Source organism: Sylvia atricapilla, chromosome 12, assembly GCF_009819655.1.
Source record: "Sylvia atricapilla isolate bSylAtr1 chromosome 12, bSylAtr1.pri, whole genome shotgun sequence".
In the NCBI taxonomy this organism is placed as follows: domain Eukaryota; kingdom Metazoa; phylum Chordata; class Aves; order Passeriformes; family Sylviidae; genus Sylvia; species Sylvia atricapilla.
This window is the reverse complement of record NC_089151.1, coordinates 20,031,856-20,057,308: the sequence shown is the minus strand read 5'-3', so window position 1 is coordinate 20,057,308 and position 25,453 is coordinate 20,031,856. Positions and strand designations below refer to the sequence as shown.

Sequence of the window (25,453 nt, the reverse complement as noted above, 5' to 3'; positions counted from 1 at the left end):
TAAACATTTCAGAAGAGAGAGATGCTGGAATAAATTCGGAGAATTGAACGTAGTGATGTAAGGCAATCTATAAACCACAGAGTAGTCAAGCAGAATGTAAGTTTTAGAAGTGAGTGTACCTAGGAAGTCTGTAGCTCAGGAAAGACATAAATGAAAGACTGGAGAAACTTTATGCTTTCAGAAGATAAGTGCAGTATTGGATGAAAATTTGTTAAAGAACTCTTTGCAGAAAAGACAGCCATATAATGTTTAAATTTGTGCTATGTGGAAGAATAAGACTTGCAGAAACCTTCAAAGAGAAATGTATTCTGGGAAAAATAAACACGGAGATAAGCCTGTGTTCATTTACAGATTTTTTTTTACTAGTTTGATGACAACAGAGTTGCCAATTCCCAAATTTGTAAATCTGTCTTTGGTTGGTTGCTTTCTTTGCTAATAAGTGCAGTCACTTCTTTAGTAATTACTACAAGCAGACAGCTCCTGAGACAAGTGTGTGGTGGGACTGGACCAAGAATAGGATCTGAGTTTTAGCTGTTTTTCTTCCATACTGTTAGGTTTTTATGTGGCCAGGATATTGAATTAAAATTCAACATAGAAGCATTCATAACAGATATTAACAAATTGTTTGTAATTTGACGACTTCTGAGGAATAACCTTTACTGCACGTGGAATCTGAGGAAGTGTGCAGAAATGTAGACACACTGCTGCTTGGCTCTGGCTTCAGTCTGGGGTTTGGATCCCAAAGTCAGCCTTAAGATGTGTGCACAGCAAATGTAGATCATGTCGATCTCAGGCAGCTGTTCTCTACCTTTATGAAGCAGTTAATGTTGCAGAGGGAGTATAAGCCTACTTGATGGATTTATGAAAAAATACACCTGTCAGGAATACTGCATGTTCAGGTGTTTTTAGAGTCAGCTGAAATCTGGAGGAGTTGAGGTATTAGAAAGTTGTGTTTGTTTTTGTACAGGATCTGCCCAGATGAATACCCCACTGCACTGTAGAGGATCCTTCACACTGCCTAGTGCTAACACATTTGGAATAGAGGAAGCCAGCAAGGCTTTAGGAAGGATTAATATCTTGCATGATGGGGAAGTTAGATTATTTTAGTGTAGGGGGATTAGAATTGTGATATTGTAGCTTGTAAAGAGTCATCTCCTTTGAAAATCTTAGTGGTAGCTGCCCAGACTGTACTGCATCATTTCTGTATTTGTTGTGATCAACAGAGTTAAGAAATAATTAATATTGCCCTTGGGAAATTTACTGAACTTCCCTGACTCTGCATTAGATCTTTAGAGACTTCTTTCATTGTGACATGTATTTGATATGTTTTATATGTTTGAACTTAGAATATTATGTAAAAGTTGTGGCTGACAGCCTTTTAAAACAAGATTGTGAAGATATAAATTCTAAAGGTTTATCTAATCAGAACTAGACACAAGACTTTTATTTGATTAGGTGGATGGTTTATAACCAGAGACTGTTCACTGGTTTTCCAGATGTAATGTTCAATGGTAAATATTATGCTAAGGTTTTAGAAATGTCAGTTATTTGTTTGAGTAGTCAGTATAATTAGTCAATTCAGGGATCAAATTCTAAAATAAAGGAAATTGTGTGTACTGAAAAATAATTTTTTCAGGGAGTTTTTAATGAAGCTGTTTTCTTTCAGGATCTCTTTCTGGTGGTCAGACATCTGAATCCAGTGAATTAAGATTTCCAGGAGTTGTTTAAAATTAATAAAAATAATGTTTTAAGTTTTTATGTATATAGAATATGAATATTCAAGAGTCATGGTGTATACTGTGACTGAAGCACAGGAAAATTCTGGTGCCATTAGCTCAAGACAGATAGAATGTAAACATTAATTGCCTGAATCCTGCATAGTGCTTTGTGAGATGGATGAATCTGGCAGGCGATGGGGTTTTAACCTTTCTTTCTGATATTAGTGGGATGATAGCTATTTTACTGTGCAGAGCTCAGCTTTATTACTGTATCTTTATTCAGTTATTTTAAAATAGCTTTATTTGGATTAAAATGCAGAGTGCTTTAAATTGGTAGAGCTTAGCACTGTATTTTAATCACTGAGTTTTACCCTTTTACCTATGTAGAAAGTCAGCACAGGTGGAGATTTGCAGTCTGCCTTAAGGATTCTAGGAAATAATATCTTATGAAGAATGTATCAGAAAAAGTCATGGCTTTCATACTATATGGGTATTATGGTTGCTATTCTGCAGATTGTCCTAATTTTTAGCCTATGTCAGGTGTCACAAGTTACTCAGCTAAGTGACTGTTTTCTGTGTTTATTTGTTTATACATTTATGTTGAAAATTATTATGGTGATGAGAGAGCGTGTTGTGAGCCATACAGCGAGATGAAAACTACAGGATATTAAATAACATGCTGAAGAAATTGAAAAAACTGGCAGTTACTTTTGGCAACTCATTAAGAAGTGTAGAAAGTGCTAACTGGAGAACATAAAAAAAGGAGTTGTAATTACTTTTTTTTAAAACTAGAAGAAGGAATGTCTGAAAAACTACCAAGTGTTCAGCTAAAATTGAAAGCTCTTTGGTTCTCTCCCCTTGACGACTGTGTAGTTTCTCCACTCTCAAAAAAGGAAGGAAAAATAAGGCAGTGTTTTAAATGTCCTGAGATGAGACCAATGTAGAGAGCTGTTGAGATCCTAAACCACTTCTGCAGCCTGGGTACTACAACAAGATTTTTCTTGCCATACCCAGGATGGTCTCACAGATACTTTGGAAGGAAAATGAACCAGATTTTCCCTGAAAATTCCTCTAGCTTCAGCAGCTGGGCTGTTATCCAGGACAGTATGTGAGGAAGGAGACACCTTTCTCTGGGAACAGTGGAAGCTGCTGAGATAAGGAAAGTGTAACTGTTTGCTCTGAGGAATTTGTGTAGGGGCTTAAGTAAAGGCTTCCCTTAAAGACACTGCCTCTACCCTTACATATTCTGTTTTTGAGGGTTCAGAAGATAAATATCTGTATACAGCAGTACTTACCCTTGGAGGGAATTGATAGGGCCACCCCTCTTCCCTTCCCAGGTTTTAAAAAAGGTGTATTTGGATTGCAGTGCCAAACAGAAGAGTTCAGAAAGACTAAGATCCATAATCTCCTGTTGATCTGCATTGCTGTGTGCTGTGGGTGTGCAGTGAATTCCAGTCCTTCCATAATGAATGCTTCAGCTGGGCAGCCAAGGCACATGATTGACTTGCACACCAGACTTAAATCTGATGTTTCTTATTCTTTGATTGCTTGAATTTGCTATTTAAGTTGTTTGGCTTCTGTGGTTTATAGTATCTTTGTCTTTTTTGCAGCTTTCCAGAGTAGAGGCAGATGCACAGCTTTGGCTACACTTTTGTGTTAGATTCTTGGGAGAAGAGAGGCAAATCCATTTTGAAAGGAAGACTTGGGTTCTTCTTGACTCTTAGGTGGGGTAATCTTTGATTAGACATTTAGTTATGCTCCTCTTAATTGCTGCTGTGTAAAGCATGAATAAAGTCTGCTGGTTTCCATTCTTAGTGGGATTCTGGAAAACTGGGAGTGGGGATAAGCACACAGACTGTAGGGAGGGTCTCAGCTGGGGTCAGTTTAAGGCTGAGGATGTCCCAGAGGATGGACAGTTCTGCAGCACCACAGAGGAGCAGTGGAACACAGCCAGCCCAGAGAACCAGAGCCTGAAAGGAGCAGCAGTGACTCAGACAAGTACCTCTAACAGAAAGATGTAGTTCATGTTTTAACGAACTTCTCCATTTACAGTTTTTCTGGTATCTTTAAAATAGTCAAGAAAAACATGAATGTACCAAATAGCAGTTTTAATTTAGTTCAAATTATAAGATTGTGTAGGATTGTGATGGGGATGTTAATGGTTGGTCTTACTGACCTTTGAGACCTTTTCCAACCTAAATGTATCTGTGATATTAACCTCTCCTAGCTGCAGTTTTTCCTGGTGTTCTGTTTTGAGAAAAATTGCAAAATACTCAGGTATATTAAAAGTATTTTTCACATCAGTGCAGCTACAAGAGGCTTGTTTTGTTTTGTTTTTTAATTGATATCTCAGGGTTTACAGGGAAGTACTTGGTCTTCCCTGAGTATTATAATGATATTTGGTTGCATTAAAAAGTACAAGTTTGTTGTAGTGTGAAAGTGATAGTGTGCTTCTTTTGAGAAACGCAATTTGGATCTTTTTGGCTTAGCTGTGCATGATTTTAATTTAACTATTTTCTCTTTGTGATTTTAGTTTCCTTTTACTTTCTGGTTATGTTAGTTTCAGCTGAATATTAATAAACTTCTAATGTTGCCAAAATTTAATCAGCTTTAGAATATTAATTAAGATACAGGATTTTTAGGAAACAAGCCATAATCAGTTGGAACTTAAATTGAGTTTAAAAGAATTCTGCTTTGGATTCTTGTATTATGAGCAGCTCAAACAATGTGGGTTTGCTTGCACTACTATATTCTTCAGAGATAATAAATAAATTCACAAGTCTTCTAAAACTGATTATTAGATTGCATTAAATTTTTGCCTCCATATCTTGTTTTGAATCTTAGACTTGTGAAATTGTGAAAAATAGGGAGGTGCTGCCATCTAGTTTTCCTTTGCTGTGTTTCTTTTGTTTATGTGCAGTTTTCATTTGTACACTTAATGGCTTTGCATGCTTTTGATGTGTTTTTTCACTGGCATTTAGTATCTTAATACCGAGGTGGGCTTACATTCATAACCAAATAGCAAAAAAGTTGCTTATTTAAAATTATTTTTGGTTGCAATTACTTTATGTTAGTTACAAAATTAAAGTGCTGCTGTAAACTAAGACTATAAAGTGAATATCATAGAGGAAAGACCAATGCTAGCCTGGCCTGTAATATTTTATTTTGGAATATCTGTTGTTGGAACTTCAAAGCAGGTGAAAAAGTGTATATTGGAGTTTTCTGGGAGTGCTGCTGAGGATGGATTTGGCTTCAGAGTTTATGAATGTTTTTGTTTTCGAGTTTGTTTCAAAATGTGTTTTATTAAGGTTTTTTATATCCTACTGATCAGAAGAGGCACTTATGTGTGGAGTTTGATGGTTTAGTGTTTTGTTTTCATAGTCTAAACAGGCTGAAATTTTTTTTATTAGAAAATGACAGGGTTTTTTCTAGCTTTGTTTTTTTCTTGCTTTAGGCATTTTTTGAACTTCTACTCTTTGGAATTTGAAGTTTGTCTCATGAACTTTACTGTTTTGTTTTCTGTGTTTCGATACTCACTTTCTGTAAAGTTTCACTTTGCCAACTGTTTTTAAAATGACAAAAAAAAATAGTCTTTTGAGGATGTGCCAAGTACTGCATCCCCTGCCCTGGCTGTGGCTGTGCTGTTGCTCTGAGCAGCAGCAGTCAGGTTGTGCCTTCACTTGATGCTGAGGGCAGTGTGAGCTTGGCTGATGGCTCCCAAGCTGCTCTTCTGGCTAAAGCAGAGCCTTTCAAATCTGAGATTGGTCTGCTCATACATTTATGCCTGGGTTTTCAGCATTGTTTCTATTTTTATGGCACCTCTGGTAATTTTTCTCACTTATTTATCATTGCTGACTCTTTCTGGTTTTCTGACAAATGCTTGTTTTACTCTTTGCAGGATTTTTAAACAAATAGATGAATGTTTGTTGTTGCTAAGGTGCACTGCCATTATCATCAGATAAGCTATTCCATACTGTTTCTCTTTTATAGATGGTTTTTGGGTTTCTTTGCAGTGCTCTGGAGAATACATTTGTGGTGGTAGGGCAGGTGGGTTGGGAATCAGAGAGATTAAAATGTGTGGTCTGCACTGTGCTTTAACCACAAAACTTTTTTCCTTCTTTTCCTTTATGATGAGTGATTCTTTTCTGCATAAGCAGACAATAGGCTTTCAGTGCTTACAAATGATACCATTTACATTTTTGTAGCATTTACACAGCTCTAAAACTTAGAAAACACTCAGGTGTTGTAAGGCTGTAAATTTAAACATGCAGAGATTAGGAAGTGCTGTAAAGGAGGCTCCTGAGCACTGTCACAGTGGCTCCCATGTGCATATACATTATGCTGCATGACCACATACTACTGTTACTTTTAATTTTTACAGTGTGTAGGCTGGACAGTCCTGATTAATGATAATTTATATAATATTTTTTCTTCCACTGTTCAGTGGGTTGCTTGAGGCTTACTTGCTGCCTCCCTCTGCAGTGGGAATTAATAACCAAGCAGATTTTTTTGTGAAGCTTATCCCTGTAACAACTTTCTCAACAATGGAGTTAAGGGGATTACTAGCCTCCTTCTGTAAGTAGGAAATGGAGTCTAATTGTCTCTATTTTAAATACAGAATGAAAAATGCTGGTTAATTTATTGCGTTCAGTTCGACTTCATTGCTGCCATAGCCACTCCTGGTCACAAACTCCATGTTACAAGTTGGGGACTCATAAATAGATTGCATAAGGGTATTGATTACAATGGATTATCTGTATTTGCAGGCAGCACTAAGCACTGGAGGCAGAAGTAGAATCCAGCTGAAGTGATGAAATTCAGCTGATTTTTATTCTCCAGATATTTTGGATGAAACCTGGTGATTGCGGGAGGACGAGCCACTTCACCAGAGTATGAGAAAGTACTTTGATAAGTATTTGCTTCAGCAGTAGGGGTTTTTGCCTTAGCACCCCTGGTTTCTGAAGGTTTTCTCTTGTGCCCCCAAAGTAGTGTCCTGTGTGATTGCTCCCAGTGCTGTGTCCTCCTGCCCTGTTATCCCTAAAGGGACATTGTGCACATGAGGAACAGAGCAGCATCTCCCTGCTGTGGGTTCTGATGCTGCACTTGGGGACACTGTGGTGGCAGTGAAGGTCCTGCCTCTGCTGTCTGGCCTGTTAGAGATTGTGTTCCCAGTAGTTTTCTGTAATTGTGGGAATGTCAGGCGTTTAAAGGATAATACTTTGGGTCAGTTTCGCTGTATTTTTACTGACCTGAAAAAAAAATCAAATCTCTGATAAAAAATTTCTCTGCGTGTGACATTTAAGTGCCTGTTCATGTGAGCTGTAACCAGAGGAATTGAGAGGCAGTCATCAATGTGTGTGAAGTTTCTCCATGGACTCTTCAGAAGTGTTGGGAAGCAGAATTTGCTAATGGGGAGTGTTGTGATGGATTAATTGTAGTTTGGGCTACAGACATGCCTAGAGGAAAAGGTTGTATGAGTTACTGAAAAATTATGTGGTAGTTGACTCTGCCTGGACACCAGGTGCCCACCAGAGCCTCTCCATCCCTGTCCTCAGCTGGATGAGGAGAGAAAATGAAAGACTCCTGAGTCAGGATAGAGATCTTCATCACTTAATGACACAGCAAAACATGTTGGCTCAACTGGGGGGGACTTAATTCATTACCAATCAAATATATAATTGAATAACGAGAAATAAAAACTAAATCTTAAAACATCTTCTCCTCACCCCTCCTTTCTCCCTGGGTTTAACTTTACTCCCAGCTTTCTCCACTTCTCCCCAAAGTGGGGCAGGGAATGGGGGCTGTGCTCAGCTCATCCCAGGTTGTCTCTGCTGCTCCTTCCTCCTCAGGGGAAGGGCTCCTCACACTCTTCTGTGCTCCAGTGTGGGATCCCTGCCATAGGAGACAGTGAGCTCATGAGCTTCTCCAACCTGGTCCTTCCCATGGCTGCAGTCAGTCCTCCAGGAGCTGCTCCAGCCTGGTCCTTTCCATGGGTGCAGTCAGTCCTTCAGGAGCTGCTCCAGCCTGGTCCTTTCCATGGGTGCAGTCAGTCCTCCAGGTGCTGCTCCATCCCGGGTCCCCTGTGGGCTCTCAGCGCCTGCCAGGAGCTGCTCCAGTGTGGAGTTCCCGGGGTCAGAGCCTCCTTCAGCCCCCTGCTCCAGTGTGGGGCCGTGCAGGGGGATCTGTGCTCCATCCCGGGGGGATCTGTGCTCCATCCCGGAGCCCAGGGGGATCTGTGCTCCATCCCGGAGCCCGGGGGGATCTGTGCTCCATCCCGGAGCCCGGGGGGATCTGTGCTCCATCCCGGAGCCCCGGGGGATCTGTGCTCCATCCCGGAGCCCGGGGGGATCTGTGCTCCATCCCGGAGCCCGGGGGGATCTGTGCTCCATCCCGGAGCCCGGGGGGATCTGTGCTCCATCCCGGAGCCCGGGGGGATCTGTGCTCCATCCCGGAGCCCGGGGGGATCTGTGCTCCATCCCGGAGCCCGGGGGGATCTGTGCTCCATCCCGGAGCCCCGGGGGATCTGTGCTCCATCCCGGAGCCCCGGGGGATCTGTGCTCCATCCCGGAGCCCGGGGGGATCCCAGCTCCATCCCGGAGCCCCGGGGGGATCTGTGCTCCATCCCGGAGCCCGGGGGGATCTGTGCTCCATCCCGGGGGGATCTGTGCTCCATCCCGGAGCCCAGGGGGATCTGTGCTCCATCCCGGAGCCCGGGGGGATCTGTGCTCCATCCCGGAGCCCAAGGGGATCTGTGCTCCATCCCGGAGCCCCGGGGGGATCTGTGCTCCATCCCGGAGCCCCGGGGGATCTGTGCTCCATCCCGGAGCCCAGGGGGATCTGTGCTCCATCCCGGAGCCCGGGGGGATCCCAGCTCCATCCCGGAGCCCCGGGGGATCTGTGCTCCATCCCGGAGCCCGGGGGGATCCCAGCTCCATCCCGGAGCCCGGGGGATCTGTGCTCCATCCCGGAGCCCCGGGGGATCTGTGCTCCATCCCGGAGCCCAGGGGGATCTGTGCTCCATCCCGGAGCCCGGGGGGATCTGTGCTCCATCCCGGAGCCCAGGGGGGATCTGTGCTCCATCCCGGAGCCCAGGGGGATCCCGGCTCCATCCCGGGGGGATCTGTGCTCCATCCCGCAGCCCCGGTGGGATCCCGGCTCCGGCCTGGGCCCGGCTGGAATCGGCTCTGCCGGGCACAGGGGAAGCTTCTGGCAGCTCCAGAACCTGACCGTGCCAGCCCAGTGCCAGTGAACTCCCAAATTTGACCTTTAGTTGGTCTTTCTGGCAGTGTCTGTGATCCCACTTCAGTCTTCTCTTTGTTAAACAGTGCTGTTGATTATTTGAGGCATCTCAGGTGACATTTTAGCATGGTCTGTTGAGTTATAAGAAGTCTTCTAGATTAATGATTAGAAATAAAATTGAATTTCATTTCAGATTTTGCAAATTTAAATCTAAAGTTAAAGATCTTATGAAAACTGAGTTTTGCATAACACTTAGTGAACCATGTATTGGAAAATGTAAAGAGGTGTCACAGTCTGTGTTGTGAAAAACTTGGCTTTTCTATTAGTGTTTGTTCAAAATGCTATTTTCTTCTTTTTGGTTGATAGTGGCCAAGTTTATTAACAAGAGTGATCATGATAAATGTATAGAACTTACTTGTCAGAAGTGAGCTGTAGTGCAGAGCTGGTGCTGCTGGTAGCTGGAGTGTTGGTCAGTAGGTAGGTCTAGAGTACAAAACACAAATGTGTCTCAAACCTGCTCCCAAGGATTTGCATACTGACCCTCTTGCAGTTTGACTTCATTTGATAAGGCTGTGAATATGCAATGCAATCTCTTAAAACTGGTACAGTCCTGCCTTGGCAGTGAGAAATAGTTTTTGGCTGTTTTGACTGTTTTCTCCGTTTTCAAGTGACTTTTTCAAATGCAGCCTTGTGTATTCCTTGATGTACAGGGACAGCTTGTTTGTGCACAGCAGGCAGAATGGATTCTCTCCCAAGCTTTGCCTCCCTATTGATGTGCCCAGAGCTCTAGGGAGAAGGAAAGTAGAGATGTTTAAGGAGTGAATTTACAGGACACACAGTATTTCTGTACTGTGAAAAATTCCAATGTGCTCTGAGCTGCCTGAGTGGAAGTGACTTGTTGCAACCTGAAGTCAGAGTCCCTTATGTTACCTGTGTGACTTGGGCAGGCAGAACAAACCTTGGGACACCCCCCTCCCAGGCTGTCCCTCCTGAAATCCCCCTTTCCTCTGTAGCACTGTGCTGTGCTCCCCATTTCTGAGCTGTGTGGACAGAGCCAGCTCAGCTCTGTATGCAGGTGCATCCTCCAGTGTCTCCGTGGGCATCAGCAGCAGGTTATTGACTGTGCTCATTCATGCTCTGGGTTCCTGCCTGTAAATGCCTGAGTACAGGGCAAAGGGCTCTTCAGTGTTACTTCCATGTGTTTAGGGAATGTAAAAACATCTGATTTATCTAATAAAAAATAATAGTTAACATTTGAAAATGTATTTCTTTCTAATTCTTCTGGTAATTTCAGAATTTAATAGCATCTTACCGAACCTCAGCAACTTTTCTTTAAGGAACATCTTAAATTCTTTTAGATTTTTCCAGTAGGAACTAGGCACATTGGGTTATGATTTTTTGTTAAAATAATGCTGATAATTTTTGTTTTCTTTTTGACGTATTTCTCATGAGATCTGTTTACAAGATTCCTTCTATAGAAAACACAACTTTCTCTTTCTAAGTAATTTTTATCAATTCTCAAAGCATTCATGTTGGGAATCCTTCAAGTGTCTTCTGGCAACTTGCAGCTGTCACTTGAAGATCATTTCCATGATATTTAAGAATTTCTCCAGGCTAGTTCCTTGTTTTGTTTCTCATCCCCTCATTTCATACTTACTTTTCTAACCCTTCTGAGTTTTGGAACCACGTTAGTAAACCATTCCATTACTTTGCAGTTCTCTGGTGGTGAGGGATTTCTTCATATCCAGCACATGAGTAGATTTTACTGCCATTTTCTATCACAGGCTTTTGTCACTATTGATTTTTAAGACCAAGGGTGAATTTAGTCTTCAAGTTTCACAGTTTGCTGCTGAAGTCTGGCATGTTGGAATACATTCTTAGTTGGGTATTATTAGTTGGATATTATAGTGAAAATCTATATTTTAATTCTGTGCAGTTTTATTTTCAGATATGTTCCTGTGATGAATAATGGGCATTTATTAGCTGCAAAAAAATCCTCTAGCTGGCAGTCTCACTCTTTATTTGTGGATTTCTGGCTGTAGGTCTTGCCTGGAAGCAAGTAGCTGCCAGAAGTGCCCCTGGTTGTCTGCTTGTTTCCTAAATCCTCACTTCTGGAAGCCCAGACTGATAAGGAGGCAGATGCCACAGGCATCCTGTGTCCTTAGGCTGGAAACCGATTATAAGCAAGTGAACAAGATACACAATATTTATATTTTAATTGCAGCCCTCATCAGGTAGATACAATTTCATTCAACCAGTACTTTAAAATACTTGGTAATTATTATAATGAAGAAAAGAGATGTAGGGTGTTTAAAATAGAAAAAGCTTCTGTGGTCCTTCTCTCTCAAAAAACCCAGACAATTCTGCCTCTTCGTGAAGATTCTGTTTATTGTCTCTAGGCTATCTCAGGGTGGAAGGCAGCCCTAGTCAAGATTTTAAAAATCTTGAAAGCTATACAAACAAAAAAAGGGGTTTGTTCAGATGTCAGGTAGATTTATTTGATTTGTTTTCTTTCCTCCTTTTTTTCCCCAAGTACAGAAGATTGATATCCAGTAGATGATGTTGCTGGACTGATTTGTAAGGAATGCTTGGGGCTTTGAATGCCTGCCTGGGCTTCTGTTCCTTTTGGAGATATTTTAGAGTACACTAGATGTTCTTTGGAGAAGTATTTTACGTAGGTTTAATAGACAATGTAAGAATCTAAAATAAGTAGTTCTTTATAAAATATGAATTTTAGAGACATACAAATTAAAATTTAAATCAAAGAAAACTAATTTTATCTTGTGAGAAACAACACCAGCCATGATTTATTACTCTGTCCACTTAGAAAATTTGTCTTTTTCAAGTGTGTGAATGCAAATCTTAATAAATGGAAGTTATAAGACACCAGTGTGGTCTCCATTTTTAGTAATGTGTGCTTCTCATTTTGTTGTAATTGTGATATTGTGTGATGCCTTTCATTTATGATGGTGTTTATGTTGCTGCTGAATTAAATAACTTCTCTGGAGCCATTTTTTAATTCCTAAATCTTGTCCTTTTGTAAGATGGCAAGGGATTTCAGCCTTGCAATGAAGGACTTGTACATCAATCACAAAATAAGTAATATGTTTGCTAAATTTTTCTGAGCTATAGAATGTACTACTGACTGAAAAGCTGTAGGTCAGTCATTTTCCTTTGTCTGCACTTTACATTGCAGTTGCTCTCTGGGTACAGAGCCTGTCTTCTATGAAAAAGGTTGTCCCAATGCTTAGATTCCATTTCACTGTGAGTGAATTCCTACATAATTCAACCTGAAATTATTTTAAAAATATTTTTCTGCTTTCTAAATTTTCTGTCCATAATAATTTTCATAAAGATAAAGCACTAGAACAAGCCCATAAATACCAAGAGGACCAACATGTGTTGCTGGCAATGATAAACTCAAATATTGATGAATACTGACACGTAAATATTACAACTGAATTAATGCATCAATGTAACATCAATTTTTTTGCAGGTCACATTTGTTTTTTCTAATCTTTTCCATATAGCCATACAAGTAATAGCTTTTAGGAGAAATACTGCAAGCCTGTCATTGAACATGAGAAAGCTAATTTTTCCAGTATTTGTGAGTGTATATTTCAAAGCACATTACTAGATTCGATTATTTTCTTTTTGCAGTATTAACAATGATTATTCTTGTAATCACTATTATTAAAAAGCCTTGGAGATTAAGTTACTAAGGAGAAAAAGAAGTAAAACGCTCATTTTTTTTTCCTTTTCTCAGCAGCCGACGTCGGTGGCCACGTCCAGCGTCCGCCTGGGGCTCCCTGTGCCAGCCAAGGTGGTGCCATCCACAGCAGCCACCAGCGCCACGGGCACACTGCCAGCAGGGGCTGTGCTCACCCACACCACGGTCAGTGCTGGGGCTGTGCTCACACACACCACGGTCAGTGCTGGGGCAGCCCCTGGGCTCACACACACCACGGTCAGTGCTGGGGCAGCCCCTGTGCTCACACACACCACGGTCAGTGCTGGGGCTGTGCTCACACACACCACGGTCAGTGCTGGGGCTGTGCTCACACACACCACGGTCAGTGCTGGGGACAGCCCCTGGGCTCTGGGCAGGGGCTGTGCTCACACACACCACGGTCAGTGCTGGGACAGCCCCTGGGCTCACACACACCACGGTCAGTGCTGGGACAGCCCCTGGGCTCTGGGCTCTGGGCAGGGGCTGTGCTCACACACACCACGGTCAGTGCTGGGACAGCCCCTGGGCTCTGGGCTCTGGGCAGGGGCTGTGCTCACACACACCACGGTCAGTGCTGGGACAGCCCCTGGGCTCTGGGCTCTGGGCAGGGGCTGTGCTCACACACACCACGGTCAGTGCTGGGACAGCCCCTGGGCTCTGGGCTCTGGGCAGGGGCTGTGCTCACACACACCACGGTCAGTGCTGGGACAGCCCCTGGGCTCTGGGCTCTGGGCAGGGGCTGTGCTCACACACACCACGGTCAGTGCTGGGACAGCCCCTGGGCTCACACACACCACGGTCAGTGCTGGGACAGCCCCTGGGCTCACACACACCACGGTCAGTGCTGGGGACAGGCTCTGGGCTCTGGGCTCTGGGCAGGGGCTGTGCTGCCGGGACAGGGAGGGCAGAGTTAGGGCAGGTACACAGAGGAAAAGGGTGGGGAGGCTCTGGCACAAGCTGTGGCTGCCCCTGTGTCCTGGTTTAGGGCAAATTCAGGAGGAAACCCCTGAATGGGATCCCTCTGGAATAGCAAACCCAAACAGCCCCTCCCCCAACCAGTCTCGAAGAAAATCTCCTTAGAGCAAAGTGGAAAAATCTATTTATTTAACAAACAAAGTGGCCACAAGCATAAGGAATGAATAATATGGAATGATAAAACCTTTTGCCATTCTGAAGAGAGATGGCAAAACTGAGACACCCTTGTCATGGGTGTAGTTCAGCTCTCCCAGTTTTTTTTCAGTCCCTCTGGTGGGAGGCAAAATTCCGTCCTGGGCCTCGGAAGGATGCAGGTGTTAGCTCCTGGTGCTCTTCTGGGTTTTTGGTCCAGAGCAAATTTGAACAGTTCCAAGAAAAAGGAAAAAAACAACCCAAACCAGTCCACAGAACTTTTCTGCCTCAGAGAAGCTAAAAGCTTAGCTAAAAACTAAGAGCCCAGGAGATCCCTGCCCCAGTGCAGACTGCAGACAGCACAGTCCAGGAGCAGAGTGCAGAGCAGTGAGTGCAGTTCCTGCAAACAAACTCTGTGCTGCTTTTTTCCCCCGCCTTTGCTCTCAGAACCAGTCTTAAAGGTGTAGAAATTAATATACAGCATAAACAGAACAGTCAGCTGGGGACACAAGCATCAAAAAATCACCCCAGGACATCCTGTATCCCTGGCAGTGTCCAAGGCCAGGCTGGACACTGGGGCTTGGAGCAGCCTGAGACAGTGGAACTGGATGAGCTTAAAGTTCCTTTCCAACCCAAACCCTTGTATGATTTTATCATCTACGTGTTTTTATGAAAGTAAAAATTAATTTTTTTTCAATATAAAATATTCATAGGTATCAGTAGCCACGACGAGTGCTCCAAATTTGTTCAAGACAACAGTAGCAACTGGAACTTCATCCTCTCAGCAGCCTGCAGTGGTCAGTGGTGGCCAGAGCCAGGGGCAGCCGCGGCTGCCGCTGCCCCCGCACACGGCGGCGCAGGTGCCCGCACAGCCCCTGGTCATCCCCAGCTCTCCTGTGCCTGGAACCACGGTTGTATCCCAGGCAAGTGTGAAAACGCAGGACACATTGTTTTCTTGGTGCTTTAGGAACTCCTGGCCCTGTTCCCAAGTAGGAAGAGCTTTTTGTCTTGACAAACAGGGAAACCCTTCGCCTGGTTTCCCCTGGATGGGATACAGGTCCTGAGAGGGAGGAAGAACGCTTTTGGTCAGCTTTCTCCATCCTGCCATGTATGTGGCACTAGTTAAAGAACTCTTCTGTTCCTGTAGCTAGAGCAGTCAGGCCTTCAGTCTGTGGACTTGATGATTATCCTGTTGCTGGGCCTCAAAACTGTGGTTACACTGAAATGTGATGTTTCTGTTTCTTGGAGGAATTACTCCGTATAAAAACAACAGCTTGTTTTACTACTAATGGAAAGAAGATTGGATATGATGATGTTTGAAGACTTATTTCTAATTTGATTTTATTGCTGTAACTGCTTTGAACAAAAACATACTGAATCAATAATTTAACAAATTAAGATAGCTTGAGGAATGTTTGTACATTGTGTATTGGGCATCTCAGTGGGGAATGCATCTCCAGCAAATTGTTGTGTTACTTCTCATATTTATTGGTACCAAAGCAGCCTGTAAAATATAAAAGATAATTCTTTCATCGATTTTTTTGTTGTTATTTACAAGCTACAGTGTTCAGTTACCTAAAGAAGATAAGAAAGTCTCAGGTAACAAGCAGTAATAGCAAAACATATTTCATATATGGTCTGTCTGAATTAGAAAAATTTCATCATTTTCATTATTTGAAGTGGTCAGAGCATGCATTGATTGTGATGGAAAAATAGCATGGAGCTGATACTTGTTTTCTTTGGCTTTTGCAGGAAATGCAAGAGAATGTGAAAAAATGTAAAAACTTTTTAGCTACCCTTATAAAACTTGCTTCACATAATTCACCATCTCCAGAAACATCCCGCAATGTGAAAGCTCTGGTTCAAGATTTGTTGGTAAATATTTAGTTACCTTTTATTTTGTCTGTTATCTATTAAACTTCTCATTTATGGATACTGAAAGCTATTGCTTTGTTTTTAACAAATCGTTTGGCTGTAATGAAATGGGTTGGACTTCATCAAAATGCAGTATTCTGTACATTATATATATTAAAAAATCTGTTAGAGGCAGACTTTCTCTTGGTTTTTGAAAGGGGAAATGCAGCAAAGTGTTCAGTAGGCCACTCTTGTTTTGATGAGTAATATTTTGGTTGTTTTTTTAGTAAAATATGGAATCTTTCCTTGAGGGTTTGTTAAGTTCTTTTTTTTTTTTTTCCTCCAAACCCTGGTCTTCTCTGAAACAAGAAGCTTTTATTTTTGAAGCACAGAACAATTGTAGATACAATCCCTTCACAACCTGGTTTAGAGTTTCTAGGACTGAAGGCAAAGTGTTTTCCTGGGCTGTTGACTTTCAGCTGTCCTGCAGACAGATGCCCCTGCGTGGAGCCTTAGTGGCATTTCCAGAGGAGTTGGAGTCCTCAGGGCCAGAAAAAGGCTGGACTTGCTGCAATCCCCAGTGCAACAGATGCTGCAGGGAATTGTATAAATGAGCTGCAGACAGAGGTTACTGTGTAGCTGGAAAAAGAGTCAAGCTTCTTAAAAGAAGTGTAATAAAGTCTATGAAAAACTTGGATTTAAAAGTAGTTGCTATACATTTCTTTGAATTCATTGCCAGAGAAATCTCTGTATTTTAGACAACCCTAAGACTTTTCAAGTGTGAGCTATTCAACAGTCATATTCAATGATTCCAGTGAAAACTTGTTTTAACTTTTACTAACTCAAAAAGAGTAAATAAGTAAAGGTAACTACTCATAGTATTTTAAACAAAGTACCAAAACACAAATTTAATAAATATATTTATTGAAGCTTGGTTTGGTTTGGTTTTTCTCTTGTTCTATATCAGTCAGGAAGGCTAATTCATGTTTTTATTGCAAACTGAACTTGTAACTAATGATACTTCAGAAGTATCATAAAATGCACACAAGTTAGAATTCTCTTGAATTACTGCTAAATAAATGGTTATGTATTTGATACATTTATAACTGTGTATTTTACAAGTAATACATACAGATTCATAGAGGAGAAGATTTATATCTACTTATTAGCATGCTTTTTATGTATGGCCATGGTTTACATGTATAGTTTATATATATATGGATTCTACAAGTTAAATTGTACCATCAGAATTATTTTTGGAATTGTTACAAAGGCTGACAAATTTTGTATTTGTAAGGTTATGTCAACAACCTGTTACTGTTGTTTTCTTTTGATTAAAAAAAAAAAAAAGAAATCACTATGTAAATGTTAGCAAGAGAGGGAAGTCCCAAAAGAGACTTGAGTGTTTCTGGGGCCTCATTTTGTCTTAATCCCCTTGAGGATGTACAATTTATCTGAATTTTGAGTGGCATGTTACATGTTTGAATTAGTGCTTGGCAGAAGGATCTTACAGAGGAATTAAGGGACTAAGCTCTGAAAGTTTTTGATATGGCAGCTTATTTAGCTAGAGAGGTATGTGTATGTAGTAGCTGGGAAAGAGGCAACCAAACAACTGAACTGAGATGTTGATGCTTTTGTTTTCTTCACCCTGAAGGATGCAAAGATTGATCCAGAAGAATTTACAGGCCGCCTTCAAACAGAACTCAAATCATCTCCTCAGCCATATCTTGTACCTTTCCTTAAGGTAATGTGAACATTGTTGGGATAAATTTATTTTAGTGCAAAATTTCATTACCTTAAGTCTTAGAATATTGTTTTTAAATAGTGTTATCATCACTGGTCCAGAGCAGGACCTGTAAATGCTGCCCATTTCTGCCAGGACCTTCCTGGCTGAGGTCCTGTGCAGGCTCCACCTGTGTCAGGCCAGGCAGCTGCTGCTCCAGCAGCCTGGGACAGGGCTGAGAAACAGCCAGTTCCCACACAAGGGAGATCTCGTGTGTTTGGGCCCTTGGCTGAGTTTTACAGAGATGTATTTGTCATCCAGAGCTGGAGTTCACAGCTCGAGGAGCCCTGATCTAGAACATTGCAGTAATTAGATTTAAAAAACCAAACTAGTGCAGTTACTCCCTAGTTTGGAAGTCCATTGGCTATTCTGTAGTGATCCTTTACTTTTAGAATAAATACACTTTTCTGTGGTAGTAGGTAATTTTTTGTCAGAAAGAAAAACATTCACATTTCAAAGAGTCCCAAGTTGTTTTTACAGAATGCTTCAAGTAATTTAATAAGCTGTTTACATACTGTTTTCCTAATCTGTGTTTGGGTCATTGATAACTTTTGATCCACATGTAGCAATGATTATGAAAAGTGGAACTGGATAAAGTGTTAATTAGATGATTCTGCTTCTAATCTGGAACTAATCAACAGTAGAATTTCTGATGTGATACCAGATAGATCTATTTTGGGGTCCTATGTTCGTATATATGGGAGTAAATTTAGCTTTTAATTGGTTCTATAAATTACCTACAATAACTTCCATATGCAGCATTATGTACAAACATAAAAAGCATATTTAAGTCCCAACAAAACCACAAACATGATTTAAAAGTATTTTTGGTCTAGTTCAAGACTTCTCTGTTTAGGGCAGATTTTCTCTCTCTTCTCTCCCTGCAACTTGTCTTCATAAGTTCTGCTCCTGTGTTTTCATGTGATCATTAACTCTTGTTGGTGGCTTTCACTGCAGTTACTTTTAGCATCATGATAAGTTTTGATTTATTTCCTTTCTTTGAAGTCCTTTCTGTGCAACGGGCATTAAATTTTTAAATCAATAGTAGAAGTTTAGAAAGAGCTGTAGCTTGGACTAAACACTTGCATTCTACAGCTGCCTGGGGGAGCACTTCAAAAGAATACTTCTACCACTTAAAAAGTAAGAAGTTTGTTCATGAAGGTACAGCAAAGCCTTTTAGAAGTATGTTTTCCTTGAAATGGTATGAACATGGAGCTCACAGAAGTACACTTTTCTAATCCAGTCACAATACGTTACTTCAGAAATGATACAATAAACAGCTGCTTCTGTTGGGCACCAAGAATGAAATCATCTGGTTCTAGGTACTGGAGGTGTGTTAGGAGGAGTAAATTGATGCAGCTTTCTGGGAATAGGGTTGTTCCGTGGTTTTACCTTTTCTGCTTCCATTTCTTGCCCTTCCAAAGACCTAAGCTACAAGTTCTAGGTAGTCTTGAGAAGAAGAGTGTCATATTTTTCTGCTACAGTGGAATCAAGGGCATGTGAAAAATCTACAGGGTTGCTAAATCCAAATTGAAAGCTTATTAAAAACTGAACTTTCTCTTACAAAATATATTTAATTTTAGTTCTGTTTGATGAACATGCAGTTAGTAAAATCGGAAATAAAAATGCCTTCTTCTAACAATGTTTACGGCAAATTTCAAAATGCTTTTTGTCAGTCTGCCAAGTTGGATATTTCATGAACTTTCTTCTGTTTTTAGAAAAGTCTACCTGCACTGAGACAATCTTTACTGAACAGTCAACATCTGGTTTTGCAAGGACAGCCGTCTCAGCAGTCTCTCCAGCAGACCAAGCTCTCCCAAGTGATACCTCAGTCTGCCTCGGGAAGCATCTCCTCTGTTGTCACCACGCAGACGATAGGAATAAGGCAACCAAACAACATTTGCACAGTCTCTGTATCAAATACAGTGCAGCCTCCTCAGGTTAAGGTGGTACAGTCAAATCAGAGTTCTCAACTGGTAGGTACTGTAGTGTAAAAGAGGATTTCTTCATGAACTGTATGGCAGTTTTCAGTATCACTTTCACTGCAGTTTGTTTGGGAAAATTCTTTGTTGTTTGTATCACATTCTGTGATGTGTTAGTACCTCATTTTCTGTCATTTCACATGTATGCTCAACCATTGCTTCAGATAAGATTATTAACACAAATTTAAGGAAGTGCACTCTTGGTCTTTCTGTCTGCAGTAGAGTGGTTGTTGTATGAGCACAGTGGAATTTGAGGGAATTACAAACGTAAAACAGAAAGCTTTCCGAGATTTACAGGCAAGAGTATAATGATGTTGAGTATGTCATCCGGTATGCTGTTTTGCCTTAAAATTCAAATTAACTCTCTCATTTTAAACTTCTCTGCACACAGTTACAAAACCTTGTGGAAGAATAGCTGTGCTGTACCAGGATGTTTTGTTTAGCAATAATGCCATTCTCTGTTACTCACTGAGCTGTATCTTGTGCATAGTGGAGTATTAAGTGCTAAGATTCCATAATTTCAAAGGCACTATCAGTAAGGCAGCTGTACAGCCAGGTAGTCACTGAGAGCATGGTGATTTTATCCTGCTGATACACAGGATCTTGTGTGTGTTTACACTTGTAATTAAAAGGTGTTAAGGATTTTTACAAGGCCTTGAGTTCATGCAGGCATTACTACCCTTCGTGAGAGATTCCTTATCTGTGGTTTCTGTGTATGTGTGAGTAAACTACTTCACCTAGGTTTCCAAATCATATAGAGAGGTTCAAAATCATATACAGAGCATGTATCAAGTTGGTAAAATATATATTATCAAGGTTGAGAAATGCAAATGGGGTAATGTAAAAGCTTACAGTGATCTCGACTTTATAGGATCTATAAAGCATATAAATAACTTGTAAGGTGTGTGGAGAGAGAATATTTCTTTTGCTTTAATTTAAAAGTAGCAGTGCACAGTCTGAAAATACCTGAGCTGTGTCTTGAACTTTACAAACACTTTGTAGTGGTTAAATTATTAACTTTAAAATAAAATTAATGTAATTTAATAATTCTTTAGTGAGCATAGTTTTAATGTGTAAGAACATCTTGAATGGCAAGATTTCTGACTTTGGCAGTTGGGTCTTGTTTCTGACAAGACAATTGGGTGTTTTTCACCTTAACTCAGCTGCTTCAATGCAAGTCCAGCCACTTGCATTCTTTCTTTTTCTGAGATGGCTTCTCCCCACTCTGTCTGGATTGTTGTATTAATTAGAAGAGTGTTCCTCACACTTTTTGTGACATCTCTTTGATTTGTTCATGTTTCATGACTGAATGGACAATAGCTTTGGCTCTTCTAGGCAGAAGAGCAGAAACTGCTGATAATTACAGGCAGTAGGTGAAAAAATTACTCCCTGTCCCAGGTAAAATTTCTGCCTGCAGCTGACAGGTTGCTTACAGGTGGAAATGTCCATGGCCAGTAAGTGTGGCCTTACCTCATTCCACAATCTAAGGCTAACCTACTGCCATGTAACATGGCCTTTTCCAATGTTGTGTGGCCCACCTTAAATGCTCCAGTGCCCACTAGGCAGGTTTCACCCTGCCTTTTGAGTAACACTCATGTAGGACAAAAAAGGGGAAGATCACAGGAATTCTTACTCTTATGGTTATAGTTCTGGTGGAGTCCTTTCTGATTGGGATAAAGCCAAATTTCTGACAGAGGCACGTTCTGCCTGTCTCGTGTCAGTGGATACTCTAAGCAAGCAGTTGTGATGTTAATCTGAGTAGAGATCAACGATGTGAAGAGCTTTCCTGAAATACCTGTGTCATAGGAGGAGCTGAAAACTGCTCAAGTAACATTGTGGACATAGATCTGATGAGCAGGAGAAGTTGGTTTTCTGTCTGTAAGGAGGTCACAGGTCTAGGGCTGAATTTTCATTTACTGCATACATGAAATGACCACTACATTTTCAAAAGGTCACAAACTGCACAAAACAAAACTATGGTTAACACTCTCTCTTTTGGTAAAATATATAATATATAAAAAGATACATAATAGGGAGAAGACATTAAAAATCATTATTTGTATTAGTGTGAAACTGTCTTTCCCTATTTCCTTTAAATTTATCAGTCGTTAGTTAATAGAATCAAAAATAGAATCAAACCAGTCATTTAATGACCCTCAGAGTGATTCTGTACAGACAAAAGCAGCATCAGACATCAAGAGTTACTGCATCAAAAATTCTTAGCACAGCAACCATCAACTCAGGTGCCAAGCAGACAACGCAGCAGCAGCTCCATATCAGCCCAGTAATTGCTGATAAGTATTGATGTTTTTGCAGTGACAGTGATCACACTGTCACAGATCTCAGTGCTCCCCAGAATCAGAGCACAGAGCTGCTGGCCATCTTGCCTTGGACTTGTCCAGAAGAGGAAGATTGCAGCTGGCTTGCCCGAGGGTAGGCAGCACTGATGGAAGAACTGGCTGAGCTCCAGGTTTTCCAAGCCTGAAGCTCATTGGAGAGAGTTCCAGCTGGCTTTGCAGACTGTCCAGCTGCAGAAGGGCAAGCTTGTTTTAGAATATGGAGATTTTCATAGCAGTTTACAGTAGTCCAGTTTCCCTTAAATCATGAAGGGTCTGTTAGCTGTTCCTTCCTTTGTCTTTTCTGTTTCTCAAAGGTCTCAGCTGTGGTGGTGCTTTCTCCAGTTACACTGAGGTACCTTACAACATGAAAATCCTGTGTACACTGTCAGCAGGCAGCATAGCTTGCCCAAAGGCTTTGAAATGTACAGTGTTAGTGGAGATAAAACAGGAGACTTTTAATATGTTTTGTAAATTACTGGAATCATGTTCCAAACTATGAAAAACAATGCTTTATAAAGCTACATAGTGCTACTTCTACATAAAGAAAAGGGGAACAATCTTAATATTTTATTGATGAGACACTAATGAGATAAGCTAGCAATCAATTTTTAAAATTGTCTCAAGTGAAATGTTCAAAGTTTGTCTAAATTGCCATTCTTAAAGCCCATGTGCTGTGTGTTGCCTTATATATGCAGGCATTGCCTGTCTTGTTTTGGGTGTTGCAGCAGGTAAAATTTGTATGAATAAGAGAGATGTTCTTTATTACACGTGGTGAGGTTATTGATGGGTAGTGGAGGTGGATTAGCACTTTATGTATTGTGATGGCACTGACTGCATAATAAGGAGAAAGTACTTCTGGAGGTTAAAGCCAAGTGTTAAACCTGGGTGATAAAAAAGCCCGGGAAGAAAATCAGTGATCCATCTTAATTAAAGCAATTTAATTATATACAAAGCTGTATAAAGATTCATGTAGGTCTAAGATTAGGAGGGATGTATGGAAATAGATGTGCACCATTACTGGTGCACTAATTGGGCACACTGTCCAGAGGGTAGGCTCTGCCATATTCTAAGTTGCATTAGAACAGGATTTGCTCCAACATTTACTGACACCTTCCCTGCACTGTCACAGTGGTTAGAGTCTCTCAGAGTTGAGATAGAGTAGTGGAATTTGGAAACAAGATACAACAGTAGAATAAGAATTCTGTTATATGGGGATGTTCTGCTTGGCCTTTTAGTTCTCCACTGAAGCTTTTCTGGCATCACTTTTCTGTTAATGAATGAATGTAATTTGTACACATTTTAGTGAAATTTTAGGAAATCGTTTTCCTTTTGTCTTGTCTGCAAGGCAGCTTAGAAATGGAAGAGCAGTAGATGGCTGTTTGGATAAAAGGAGTATTTTCTATTAATTAACTAATAAAGATCTAGCCACTGACGTGGAAGAGCAGTAACATTTAAATAAAAATGGCTGTTGAGCAATAGATATCTGGGATCCATTAACAGGAACAAAGCCTATACTTGTCAAATTGTATGCCTGTTTGAAACACAGCCTAGTGGTTTTCTGAGTTGTTATCATGGACTTTATTTTCAGAATTTTGTGGGTTGTACCTTAATATAAAGAGAATATTGTCACTGATTGCTGTTTGGAAACCAATAAGAAAGGGCCAGGCTTGAAAGCAAAGATTAAAAGAAAAGCTTGAGAGAATTGAACACAATAAATTGGTCAAACACTAATTACACGGGAGAATAAAAGGGAGAAGCCATTATTTGAATCAGACCAAGATGATATAAATATGAATAACAGGATATAATTAAATGAAGTAGGTTTTAGGTAGGATCTAAGGCAAAATATCCTTAAAGTAGGAGAGAATTTTGGATAGTAGATCAGGCTCCCAAAGACAGTGATGAAAAAGCCATAATTAAAAGTACTTAAAAGTAGACCATTTGACCATTGTAGAAAGAATTGTATAATAAATTGAGGAGCAGATGGGACAAGTGATCTCATGGCTTCTGTTTTATCTTTCTTAATTTCTTTGTTGGAGTCCTATACTCAATGGAATAATATTGTTGTCATATTAACATTAAAATTTATGTGCTGAGGTTTTAAATAGTCTCTTTTTTTTTAATTTGGGAGGAAAAATAATAGCTTATGCAGATTTTGTGTCACCACTGAAAATCTGTAGCTGCTACTGCAGTATAGTAAGCAATGGTAAATATGAATTCTAGGCCTATAAAAGCATGAACATTGTAAGTTAATGCTGCCAGATTACATGATAGCTGAGGTTTGATATGACATTTATCTTCAGGAGTGAGTAGACTGATAAATCACAAGTGGCATAGCCACAAGTGAGTTAGCAAGTGTTTACTCATGAGTGAAGATAAATGTCATATCAGACCACAGCCATTCTGAATTTTATGTTTATGCATGTCTTCTTTCTTCCTTCCACAATATTTATTTTAACTTAATTGAGGGAAAAAATGCTTGGTAAAGGATATATTTTTCAAATTTATTTTTGTTTCTCATTCTTTGTAGAAGCTCTTGTTTACAGTGTATTTGTCTTTATTGTAGTAGTTGATAGGTTTAAGCCTTTGGATCAGATGCTTTTGTTCCAAAGGCTGAATTGATCCAGCTGGTTTTGCAGCTCTCCTCACGTAAAAGGGAGGCAAGTAAAGGTTGGAACCTTGTCCATCTGCACTGGTCCAGGAGATTTGAAAAATCCTTGTCCTCAGAAACTGTAGCAAAGAGTTCTAATCTTACTGTCCTGAAGGAAATTTCCTTTCAATGGTTTCTAGGTAGTGGCTCTTATTTCATTTTGTCTCTCTTGTGCAGGCATGAGAAAGACTGATAACTTCTGTTCTCTTTCTGCTTCTGTGTGGTTGATGTGCTTTGGCTGAATTCTCTCTCAGTCTGTATTTGTTGGTTTTGTTGTTGATTATTGGTCTGTGTTCATGTCTGTAATTTGTTCTCTGTCCTGCAATAACTTACACAGTAGAAGATGTCATGGAGTGATCATCATCTTTTGGCTTGAGATTAGACCTAGAGAGAACCATTACTTCATTCTCATGGAGTTACCAAATCTATGCTTTTTGAAGAAAACCCTTAGGAAAAAAAAAGAGTATCTCAGCTGTGACCTCTTTGTTATTCTGGTTATCAGTAGTGTGGTTGTCATATATCCTTTTCTGTCTTCATGAGCATGCTGCCTTATTGAAGCATCTCTGTAAAACCATCCTTTTTTCAACTGTGAAAATGCAGTCCTTTAGCAAAGGACAGAGTAGTGTCTGCAGTGTTCAGGAGGTGAGAGGAGGAGCTGGCCTGGCAGAGCAGACAGTGGTGAATCAAAGTGAGTGTGAGTAGTGGAGAGAGATGACAAGGGGAGAAGTGTGAAGATGAAATCAAAAGAGAGGGAGAATACTTCTATTGTGAGAAATGTACATCTTACTTTGCAGAAAAATGTTATTTGATAGAACAAAAATGTAGGTAACTGTTCACACATTGCACTTGGAGAAGCAATGCCATGACTTTGCTGCTTTAGTGTTTTCCTTGAAGAGCTCCAAAGTGCAGCAGCCTAGGACATGATTCTTTAGCTTTAGACAGGTAAATTGAAGAGGAATAACTAGTATATTACAGTATTTGCTGTCTCAACACTGTCTCAATCATAATTTTGTTTGTAATTTTGCCATTTTCCAAACTCTATCAAATCCAG

At 40.7% G+C, this 25,453-nt stretch overlaps 1 protein-coding gene across 1 annotated transcript in view; it reads left to right on the top strand.

Annotated features, from left to right (window-relative positions):
* The window catches only part of LOC136366725 (transcription initiation factor TFIID subunit 4-like), a 150,959-nt gene that overhangs the window by 5,941 nt on the left and 119,565 nt on the right, over positions 1-25,453 (top strand). The window contains exons 3-7 of the mRNA XM_066328001.1: positions 12,724-12,852; positions 14,508-14,717; positions 15,547-15,669; positions 17,303-17,392; positions 19,150-19,407. Coding sequence (XP_066184098.1) covers positions 12,724-12,852; positions 14,508-14,717; positions 15,547-15,669; positions 17,303-17,392; positions 19,150-19,407 — 810 coding nt within the window. The remainder of the gene's footprint in view (positions 1-12,723; positions 12,853-14,507; positions 14,718-15,546; positions 15,670-17,302; positions 17,393-19,149; positions 19,408-25,453) is intronic.